Source organism: Giraffa tippelskirchi, chromosome 3, assembly GCF_054371585.1.
Source record: "Giraffa tippelskirchi isolate mGirTip1 chromosome 3, T2T-mGirTip1v1.2.pri, whole genome shotgun sequence".
NCBI classification, from domain to species: Eukaryota; Metazoa; Chordata; class Mammalia; order Artiodactyla; family Giraffidae; genus Giraffa; species Giraffa tippelskirchi.
The window spans coordinates 92,019,218-92,031,279 of NC_137277.1; the positions used below are offsets into that span (position 1 = coordinate 92,019,218).

The 12,062-nt window shown below is 35.1% G+C and overlaps 1 protein-coding gene across 1 annotated transcript in view; it reads left to right on the forward strand.

Moving 5' to 3' along the window:
- Positions 1-12,062, forward strand: part of SCN9A (sodium voltage-gated channel alpha subunit 9) — a 164,977-nt gene that overhangs the window by 77,496 nt on the left and 75,419 nt on the right. The window contains exons 3-8 of the mRNA XM_081576010.1: positions 1,255-1,373; positions 1,974-2,063; positions 2,637-2,765; positions 4,384-4,475; positions 5,235-5,444; positions 11,255-11,318. Of these exons, the coding sequence (XP_081432136.1) occupies positions 1,255-1,373; positions 1,974-2,063; positions 2,637-2,765; positions 4,384-4,475; positions 5,235-5,444; positions 11,255-11,318 (704 nt within the window). The remainder of the gene's footprint in view (positions 1-1,254; positions 1,374-1,973; positions 2,064-2,636; positions 2,766-4,383; positions 4,476-5,234; positions 5,445-11,254; positions 11,319-12,062) is intronic.

Genomic DNA, 12,062 nt, shown 5'->3' on the forward strand with positions numbered 1-12,062 from the left:
ACACACTCACGCTCACTACACAATTGTAGAAAATAATAGATGAATGAATTTTAAAAAGGACAGTGTATTGAGATTTAAGAAAACAATAATTGTACTCAAACATAAGGTATTAGTTTTAAAACTAATTTTCAATATAAAAGTGAACTTTATGTTCAATTATGTTTTAACGTAACTGGTATAGTAAAAGGGATCAGGAGTATGAAAAGTTAACCTAAGATAGTTCTCGCTTGTTTTCTCAGGAACACTGCCACATACAAAAGCAAGATTACCCAAAGTTATATCTCTAAAATTTGGTGGAAAATATTTATTATGTATGTTTACCACTCATAAAAATATGTAAAATTCAGAATCAACATCAAAAAGACCAAAAATCCGTGTCTTCTGTTAATAGATAGCACAAGGAATTTGCTTGCCAGCCACAGATATATAAGAGAAAGCTTTGAACTTAAGTCTTTCTGATTTCCAAGCCAATTCCTTAGGTTGTTTTAATGTTTTGTTGTTATTGCTGTTTATTTGTTTGGCTTTTAAATTTTTCGACTAAATACCAAAGCCATGGAGAGTGTAACTCATTATTCAGTGGTTACATAACATGTTTTTTAAATGTTTGGTTCTATTCACATTTCAGAAATTTACCATGGATAGTAGCAAGCAAGTTCTTTAATTTGTTTTCTTTTATTTTAGCTGTTATTAGTATTATATGTAAAACAGGAAAATCAAATTGAGTAATAGGATTCTTTCAACTCTGATGTTCCTTAAATTCATGAAAATATTTTGAAAACTCATGTTTTAGAACATTTGCTACTAACCCTGACAATAGCCAGGAAGTATTACAGTTCTCAAAGCAATATGATAAAAATCAGGGATAGCTGGTTGCTACTTGGTTTGCATAAAATACAATGTAATGATACAAGGAAGTTGTATTTAAAATAATTCCAGTGGCCACAAGTTATTGTTACTGATTTGAATGTTAAGGGATATGAAAAAGAGAACGTTGCATTTTGAAAGCTCTAAATAATACATACTCATAAATGGCTCACTTCTTACTTTATCGAAGAAATGGACAATGGACTTGGAGTTCATTGGCTAACATGACGTGAACATCTCCATCAACGGCCTTGGAACCACATTGCTTGAGTCTGATGGCAGTGTTTCTTTAGTATGACTCAACCACATGCAGAGTAAACTGCAGATATTAATGTACTAGATTGAAATTTTGGAATGTCAATTCATACTGTTTTCTTTTTGCTCCTGCAGACTTTCATAGTGTTGAACAAAGGGAAAGCAATCTTCCGTTTCAATGCCACACCTGCTTTGTACATGCTCTCTCCTTTTAGTCCTCTCAGAAGAATATCTATTAAGATTTTAGTACATGCATATCCTTTTTAAAATGCTTACTTACCGTGGTTCTTTAAAATGTAGTTTTTGGCTATTTTATTTAAATATAGATTTTTATTTCTTTTTTACCTGAAAAGACTCAGGTTTATCAATCTCAATATAATTTGGTGTAGATCTCTGAATAGATTGGGAGTATGGCAATTTTGGGCTTCCCAGGTGGCGCTAGTGGTAAAGAACTCACCTGCCAATGCAAGAGACATAGAAATGCAGGTTTGATCCCTGGGTCAGGAAGATCCCCTGGAGGAGGGCATGGCCATCCACTCCAATATTCTGGAGAATCCCATGGACAGAGGAGCCTGGTGAGCTACAGTCCATAGGTTTGCAAAGAGTTGGACATGACTGAAGTGACTTAGCCTGCATGCATGGATTCATCATCTCATCATCATCATGGCAATTTTAGTATTTTAGGATAAATTGCTTTTAACCATTACTCTTTTGTTCAAAGAGGTTTTTTTAAGTCTATAGACTCGTTTAGAATTATTTTCTAAGGAAAAATTGTCAGCATTTCAACAAATGTCATTATCAGATATTCAAAGTTACCATGCGTTCTTTGATCATATTCCTTGATTCTAAGCTACCGCATTCAGCATGCTTATCATGTGCACTATTCTGACAAACTGCATATTTATGACCATGAGTAATCCTCCAGACTGGACCAAGAATGTAGAGTAAGTGGGTATAAGTATATTTTAATATAGTTTTAGTATGGTTGTTGTTATCCTTCCTTTTTCATACCAGGAAGTTATTGTATGTATAAAAATTGTGGTGATTATCTTCCCATGTTCTATAGTTACTTTGCTTTACTTTCAATTAGTTTTTTCTCCTCTACAGTATTAACCTGCTAACATTAGAAAAGAATAATACATGTTACAGTCTTTTCTAGAAAAAAGATCTTACCAGATGCCCTGCCTGTTCTTAGACATGTTATGTATCTCTTGTCCTTGGATGTATTTCTGATAAGAACAATACAGGAATTTTCTAGGCAGATCTCATACCTGTGTTCTTAGTAAATTTAAAATACCTCTACTTTCTGGGAGTATTTCTGACATATACATTTCAAGATTTTCTGGAAAGATCTTAATTGTAATTTATTCTAATAGTTAGAATGGGCCCCTTAATCATCAGCCATACTCTAAACAGTGTCTTCCTTTGGTTGATCTGAGAAAAATAATTATAAAGGCTCACCTGGTACCATATTCTTTTCACAATGGATTAATATCACAATGGACTCTTTTACCTAGGTACACTTTTACTGGAATATATACTTTTGAGTCACTTGTGAAAATCCTTGCAAGAGGATTCTGTGTAGGAGAATTCACTTTTCTTCGTGACCCATGGAACTGGCTTGATTTCGTAGTCATTGTCTTTGCGTAAGTATTTATTTTTTTGAAATTCCAAAATCATTAAAATCTCAGCACAGTATCCCAGTGAGAAAGAACTTTTGGATGAGACTTTTGCTGCATATAATAGTTTGATTTAAAAGACACTACATGGAAACTGGACGTCAAAAAATAGTAATAATTTTTCGAAAAGAGCATTTCCCACTCAAACATGTATATATGATATCGTTATGATAGAGGATCTTCCTCTGTGCTCAGCATGTGGATGGATAGCATATGTAGTGCCAGTTAGAGTCACACTTTTTCCGAGTTCCTATTTAATATCTGGTAAAACCGATAAAAGAAACAGAAAACTCAGGCATTTATTATTAGCATGGTGCTCTTTCTATTAATGTATATTATTCAAGAACTAATAAAATACAGAAGCAAATATTTTCATAAGGACTGTCACTGCATACTAAACCTAACATTAATGCATTATGTATATATTACATAGGCATCCACAGTTTATTTTCATGGGAAAAATATCACATTAAGATATAATTTTAGCTTATTTATAGTGCTGCTCTTTTCCTAAATATATTTGTCAGAACATTTCTTTAATTTTTAAATCTCAAACCTAAATACAATATTTTCCTCTGTCATTTTGAATTGTAAGAGTAATGCATGTTCATTGGAGCGATTTAGACAATACAAAAGGGTCTTGAGATTTCTAGTCTCCAATTCCTGTACACCTGCCCCGCCTCTTTGTCCTGCATCCATGACTACTGTAGGTCCACCCACCATCTGCTAAGATAACACTGTGTCAAAGAAGGCTGCATCTTCTTAGCGGTCTCCTTTTTTATTGAGTATAAATTACATGCCATAAACTTTATCTTTTTTAAAGTATAAAATTCAGTGTTTTATAGTATGTTCATAAAGTTATGCAACAATCACCACCCTCTAACTCCAGAATATTTTCATTATCCCAGAGAGCAGTCACTTTCCTTCACTTCTTCCCCCAAGTCCCTGAAAAACACTCATCTATCTTCTATCTCTGGATTTGCCTAATGTAGACATTTCACATGAATGGAATCTTAAAATATGAGGCCTTTTGTGGCTGGTTTCTTTTAATTAGCATACAGTTGTCAAGATTTGCTGATGGTGTTTTATAAAACATTATATATTGATATTACCATAATATTGAAGTCTAGTCATTGAAGCATTTAATCGTTTATTTAGGCATTTAAGTGTATGAAGCCATTTTAATACTTGCATTTTGCTCACATCGAATGACTCAAATCAAATTAAATTAGTAATGATAGAAGCAAAAGATTTGCAGAACTATAAATTTAAATAACAAGTTCCAAGCGTAGGAAACACCTTGACTAAAGGCACAGGTAAGTATCATAGACTCTATCTAAATTCTGAATAACTCTGATTTAATTCTACAGGTATTTAACAGAATTTGTAAACCTAGGCAATGTTTCAGCTCTTCGAACTTTCAGAGTGTTGAGAGCTTTGAAAACTATTTCTGTAATCCCAGGTAAGAAGTAACTGGTGTGAAGCATTAGGTCACTTATAACTCCAACTATTTGGGAGTTGTTCTTTGTTTGTGTGTGTGTGCGTGTGTTGTCACCGTGTTTGTGTATAAACTCCCCTATTACAGATATGTGACAGAGTTTGTGGACCTGGGCAATGTCTCAGCGTTGAGAACCTTCAGAGTTCTCCGAGCTTTGAAAACAATTTCAGTCATTCCAGGTGAGAGTGGGGTTAAACACTAGGGCTGACTTTCATCTTTCAAAGGAAAAAACAATAAAAACTTAATCTTACATAATTTTAATTAAATTTGATCTCATGTTTCTCATAATTGTTATGAAAAGTCAGCCTTTGAGTTTAATCAATTGCATGAGTCTTAGAGGATGAAGACGGCCATTTGGTTCACATCTCAACTTGAAATTTTTCCTCCTGTTTAACAGTTTATTTTCTATTTTGCTTATCCAGGAAAGAAAATTTCAATTTGTTTTACTACTTTTCATAGAGTGAAGAAAAGAGATGTAAAAATATTAGCATGGGGAGGATTGCATGACACAATGCTTTTTTCTTTCCTCAACAAACCATTTCTTTCCTGAAAACTGTTGTCACTGTATCCTGCAATTCAGCCTCTGTTTTGGTCATTATAAAGAGATGGTTTGTCTGACAGACATTTACTGAACTGACACAAATTATTTTTTTAAGTGAGTGTGGCTATGATTCGAGCAACCAAATTATTCATTTTGATAGTTTGCTTATTCTCTGGAAATACTTTAAAGTTTTTAGTCACTTGCTGTAATATACAGAAACAAAATATATAAAACAGCAGATTCCCCCTTTTGAGCTCGTAGACCTTTTCTGAACTAGATTATTTAAGATCATTGATTTGATAAAGTGCATGCATTTCTAGGAAAGCTAGTATTTTGTTTTTGTTTTTCATTTAGAAACTTTATTTCATTTTGAACACATTTTCTTCTCTGTATTCAGGCCTGAAGACCATTGTGGGGGCCCTGATCCAGTCTGTGAAAAAGCTCTCAGATGTCATGATTCTGACTGTGTTCTGTCTGAGCGTGTTTGCTCTGATTGGGCTGCAGCTCTTTATGGGCAACCTGAAGCATAAATGTGTGCAGACTTCACTTGAAAATAATGAAACAATAGAAAACATATTGAATACCCTCGATGAAGAAGAATATGCAAGTAAGAATACCCCTGTAGTTGGTAATAGGTTGAAATAAGGCTAAGAGAATTGTTCTCTTTTGGCAATGAAATGTTGCTTTCATTTTAATTATTTCAAGATCACTCAAATATACAGAAAGTTGCAACAGTGTGAATTTTTATCATGTTGTATTTTCATAAATTTCCCTGATCTAAGCTTTCTAGCAGTTCTAGTATTGAGAACTTGGGGTAGTTCCATAATTCTCAATTTCTGTAAGATAAAAAAGAATAAATTTGGCTGTAGAGAAATAAATTTAGCTATAAATTAATGATATTGACCATTAGATTTCATCATGAACTATATATTTATATACTGTAGTTTTATTGTATAGTTAATGCTTACATTTTTATAGTATGATTTATCATGTAATAATACAATTATGTTTTTATACTTGTATTCTTCTTATAACATTATTAATCATGGCACAATGTCAATGATCACATATTAAAATATTTGTCTCAATATATTTCTAAAGATTTGTATAAGCAGAGAAATTTATTTGGCTTTATCCTATTATATTAAGCTCTATCCTTCTATTATAACCAATGATGTGTTTCACAGAACTTTCTAATGGCTCCCCTCAATCTAGCTAATAGACCACTGAAGTTTAATTCCTCAGAACTTGTTCTGTAGGTATCATTTCAGATGATATGTATACACAATCTCAGAAGTCTACTTAATTCACAAATGTATTTTCGAGTATCTTACAGAAAGCATAAATTGCATGTTTCCTAATAGTTATCTCCTACCACAATTTCTTTCACCAAAGCTGATTAGTTTGAGTGAGAATGAGGTCTGACAAGATTGTACTTTCTGTTTAACACCTGCAGTGTGTCTGTATGATGTTATCCAGTGAACCCATGAAAGTTAATAGATAATTGAATACAGAGGTAAAATGGACATGTAAGTGCCTTAGATAGAAGGGGATCAGGGAGTAAAGGTCAGGTGTTATTTCTCCTTAAATAATAAAGAGTCATATACATCATTTTTTTTTAACTCAGTGTGTTTTTCCTACTCGCTGAGAAATACAAAGGCAAATAAAATCTAGCTAATATAGGAAAAAACTGTAAATAAAGAAAACTAAAAAAAGGAACCTAAACAAGAAAACTGAAGATTTTCAAAGTAATATTTTAATGTATTTTTTAAATGTATTTTTAACAGTATTTGATAAGGAATTTAGCAAATTTTTTTAATTTATTTTTTTAGCTTCTGATTTTATTAATATGATCCTAAATTTTATTTATTTCCCAAAGATTGTATTTCTAATTTATATGCCATAAAAATTTATATATCTTACAAAGTAATGCTGACATTTATATTCTGTTTTATGAATTGGTTTACAGCACTTACTTAAACTTGACTTTTTGTACTAGGATCACTATGTCCTTTTTTCAGAATCTTGGTCTCATTCCTGAGTTCATGATTTGAGTGATTTTTAAAAATATTTTAGAATTGCTATGAGCAATTTTTTTTGAAAGGAGTAGTAATAGCTCTTAGATTTTGCAGTGTGTCCTCATGTTGCGTTTACATGTGAGTGAATGACAGCTTAGCTAAGAGTGAAATTTTATTACCACCATCTTCCACCTCAATTCTGTACATTATTCTTGATTTTCCCCTGAAAGATACTTTCACAGCAGAGATTACTGTGTCAAATCTGAGTTTGATTTCCCACCTGTTTTTTGTGTCATAGAAGCCTGCTCTCACTGCAATATTTATTCAAGCATTCGTTTATTGTGTCTGTTTATTGAATGCTTCCTTGAGCTAAGCACTGTGCAAGTTTTTGGAGCTGCGTCAATGAATATGGTAGCCTCAGACCCAGCATCCACAGAGCTTATCCTCTTGGGGGAATAAAAGAATAAAAGGAGAGGAACAGACAAATAACAATATTATAAGTTATAATAAATGCTATGCAAAGAAAGTAAATCTCAGGGACTGAGATACCAACTGAATGAAAAGCCTTCTCTGAGGAGGTGGCATTTAAGCAGAGATCTGAAGGATAAGAAGTCATAACACAGTGTAAGTGTGTATGGAGGCTATTTCTTGAGTTAAAAGGAAGAGTTTGTGGGAAAGCCCTAAGGCTGGAAAGAGTATGTTTTTAAAGAATGGGAAAAAAAACAATGAGAAAACAGCAGTGTGCTTAGACTTTAGCAAAAGAGAGGCAGAATGGCAACAGAGAAAGGAAAAGGAAAAAGGCAGGGATCATTTCATGCAGGATATTTTAGCCCAAGGAAAGGAGTTTTGATTTTACTTTAAATGCAGTGGTTTTAATCACTTTTGCCATATGGAGAGCTCACTGGGCAAAAATGGATGGTAGACTGAAATAGCGAAGACAAGTTAGGATGTTGTTTCTGTCATCCAAACAGGAAAAGATTGTGGCTTCATCTTGAGTGAAGTCAGAAAATGAAAAACGTGTTTTCAAGATGACACCTATATAACTCATGGATGGATTAAAGAGGAGAGGAGGGCTTGGGGATCTTATCTAGGTTTCTGGCCACAGTAACTGGATAGGTGGCAATGGGAAATGAGGAAAGAGTGGGCAGGTTTGTAGGAGAAAGTCACTATTACCCAGTTAAAATTGAGACTTCATTGGGACATCCAAATGGAGATAGAAAGTAGACAATTGGAGATTTAAGCGTAGAGACCAGAGGAACTGCCTAGTTTGGAGATACATACTTTGAAGTATTCATCAAAAGGAAAAGATATGTACACACCTACCCACATCCTTCTGAAAAACCCTGATGTTTATAAGTAGGTAGAGAATGGGCAATCTGGTTTTTAAAACAAATTTGGTGGTTAGAAGCTGCTCATCTCCACAACCCTAATGTCTGGAAGGCAGGTAGAGAGGAGTACCCCAAAGAAGACCTACGGAAAGAGTGCCCAGTAAAGGAAGAAGCAAAGATATAAGTAAGGATGCCAAGAGAAGAAAGTAGATTGAGAAAAAGGGAATGCTTGTGTTGAATGATGCTGCAAGATCAAAGATTAAGGTTAAGGTCAAGGATGATGAGGCTGGAGAAATGTACATTAGCTTAAACAACATGGAAATCATTAGTCGCTTTCATGCAGAAATTTTAGTGAAGTGGTAGGAGTACAGGGTTGGACTAAGGTGGTGACGGGGTGAATAAGATATCAGAAAAAAGAGAAGCCAGTATGTGTAGACAGTGCTTCCAAGACACTTGTCTAGAAGGGAATCAGAATAACATGGACAGTGGCTGGCATTTTTTTTAAGGTGGATTTTGATAGAGGTATTTTTCTAGCACTAAAAAAGAATGAGTAGTAAAATATGGATTAATAATTCAGGAGAGTAGGGAGAGGCAAGTCCTTGAGAAAGTGGAAGAGCGAAGTAAAGAGACATCTCCACCATTGAAGCAGGAGGAAAGATGGAGGAGCAGGCTCCAGTGTTCATCAGAAGAGGATTAAGTCAAGCCTAGGGGTTTTCATTTCTACAGAGAAGTGTGAGATGTATCATTGGCTGGGAGTAACAGAAGAGGAATTCTTGTCTTCCTATCACATTCTCCCATTACATGTTAACCTTAAATTCCCTCGAGGCTAATTACCTTAATACTTTACTGTTTACTTGTTTAGGAATTATTTTAAAGTGTTCCACCAGGCCAGCGTGAGCTTTCCCATTGCTTTCCCTTTCATCATTCATGTGCTGAATCGAATAGTTAGCCCAGCAGCATGCCTATACAGGCAGCTGTAGAGCCCACTTTTATAAAGCAACTCCTCGGTGATTGGCCAATGTGAATCAATATTACTTTAAAGGATAACTCTAAAGTAATCTTTCCATAATAAAAAAATCTCTGTGATTTATGGATGAAAAGTTACATGACAACCTCCTCCATCCTCATTCTGCCATGTCCACCCTCCCTGAGGCACAGGATTTCTTTTTTTTTCTAAAGCACAGTGTGAGAATTTTCTCCCCAAACTAATAGGCTTTATTGCTTTGTGTCTTCTGCATAAGGCCAAATGGTGATATGTAAGTCGGTCAGTCTTACCTGAAGTTATTTAATAAGAGCTGCTGCTCTTTGAGTATTTATATAGAAAGTGTGGGGCACTGTGTTAAGTGTTTTACATGCAATATCATATTAGTACTATTCATCAGCTCTTTGAAGTAGGTGTTCCTATCCACATTTTACAAATGCAGTAGCTAAATTGTAAAGTGGTAAAACAATTCACTTACATAGGGAAGGGTAGAAGCAAAATTCAATTTTAAGTACATCTGACTTCAGAGTCTTTGTTCTACTGTTACTCCAGAGGCTGTAAAAATTATATCTTATTTTTTTTTTTGACTTGAGCCAAATAAGAAGTTGAGCCCCTATTAAAAATGTTTTTTTGTCCTTTATACCTTTACTATGTACTTTTGGATCAGCCCTCTATATTAAGAATAAGTTGTTATAGTGAATAAAGGAAGAGTTATGAGTTCGTTTACACCTGAAAATGGGCCCCAAGTGTACCATAAGAGGGGGAAATATGCATTTATTTCAGTTCCATGTCCTCAACATTCCAGAACTTAGTAAATCCTAAGTAGATATTGATTATTGAGTAAACAATGAGGGAATTTCAGAAAATATATTTCCTTCGCTTATGGTTTTGCCTTGCGGATTCTTCCTCTTCTGGAATCCTTGGGGCCCTTTTCCTTCTCTCCTCCCTCCTCCCTCCCCTCCCTTATTCCACTTCCTCTCTGGGTTCACTCATCACATCCCCTTGGCCTGACTGTAGTTGATACTTTCACTGACCTTAAGACATATCCTTCCACTTACTTACTTGACAAATGTAATTAAATACCTAGTAATCATTTCAAATAAAGTACAGCTAAAACAGAGATCCTGGTTTTCCATCAGGCCATTTCTCTGCCTCAGTCTTCCTTATCCCAGGTAACTGGCACCACTCTGACCAGTTGATACATCCTCATGTCCCCTCTCTTCCACACATCCCACACACATGCCATCAGCACATCCTGTCACCGTTATTCTATCCCCTTCTCTCCATATCCATGGCTACTCTCTGGATCCCTGGCACCTCTCACTGTAGTCTCATAGCTTGTATCCCTGCCTCCACACTTGCCCTCCTATTGTCCAGAGTCCACAAAGCGGCCACAGCAACATTGCCTTGTATCTCTACTTCCTACTTCTATTACTTCCTATCATATTTAAAATCCAAAATCCTTTCCACGTCAGGCAGAGCCTTGCCACATGACCCCTGCCTATCTCTGCCACCACAATACCCTCACTCACTACACTGTAACTGGGCTGGCCATTTTGCTGTTTTGTCCCATATACCAATTTCATTTCTACCTTAGGGTTTTATTCTACTCTTTACCCTGTCAAGATGTCTCTTCACCAAGATCTTTGAGCAGCTGGCTTCTCTGTAGCATTTAGGTCCCAGTTTAAATGTCATCCGTTTAGAAAAGACTTCCCTGGCCACATTTTGTCACACTTTCTTAATTTATTTTTTTAGGGCATCTTCCCCTATGTGAAAATCCCTTGTATATTTGTTTATATACTTGTTAAGCATTCTTCTCCATCCCTCGCCTCCACCTTACCTGAGCATAAAGCTTCATAAAACTGATGATCTTATTTATCTTGTTTGTCATTGTATTCACTGCCTGGCCCATAATAGGTTATCAAGACATATTTGAGTGAGAATTTATAAGAATACAATAAATAAATGAATGCCTGTTGCCAGGCCTGAATGTGTTTGTAAATATATCTGTTTTAGTTAACTTACCTGCTGGGCCACTCTGAAAGCTTACACTCCATAATGTGATGTTGTCCAATTTCTTCCTAAACAGAATATTTTTATTACCTGGAGGGATCCAAAGATGCTCTCCTTTGTGGTTTCAGCACCGATTCAGGGTATGTAATATTTGTTTTGATTTTAGTCTAAACACTGAAAAAAAGAAAAAGAAAAAGCAAGCTCAGTCAGTTTGCTAAGAAGGACCTTTGATTCTATGTTATTTTCTTATATTTCATGACATTATTTGACTCATTCTGTCCCACAGTGAGTCCAGACTTTAAAACGATCATGGTTAATGTGTACTTTTGAAAGCAAGATTTAAGTATGCTTGAATTAAAACAAGATACAAGTCATATATATCTTAAGGAAGTAGAAAAAAGTTACTTCCAAAAAACCCAACCAAAAATTGTTTGGATAGTTTCTAGCCTTTCTTCTCTCCAGAAAGAAGAGTGATAAAATCAACTTTTCTTTCCATCCCCAAATTCTACTCATTCTCCCACTGAGTACAGTTCATAGGTAACAGAATGCAGTAACAGTTTGACCACTCTAAACAAAAGGGTCCCATGGACTTAGGTAAAGCTATTTGAAGGTATCATATGTATGTAAGTACCTGCTGTTTCTCCCATACACCAACTTTATTTGTGCTGTAGGGCCTTTGTTCTTGCACTCTCCCTGCCCAGAGATCCCTTGACAAGGCTCTGTGTATACAGGGAACATAAAAATAAACAAGATAAAGTTGCTGCTCCCAAAGACACATCAGAACACCTTTTACCTGTCATCGTGGATACCAGTCTACTAACTTGAAAAAGACAAAAAACATAATTATAAATCTCCATGAACTTATACAATTGCTATCTGTTGAC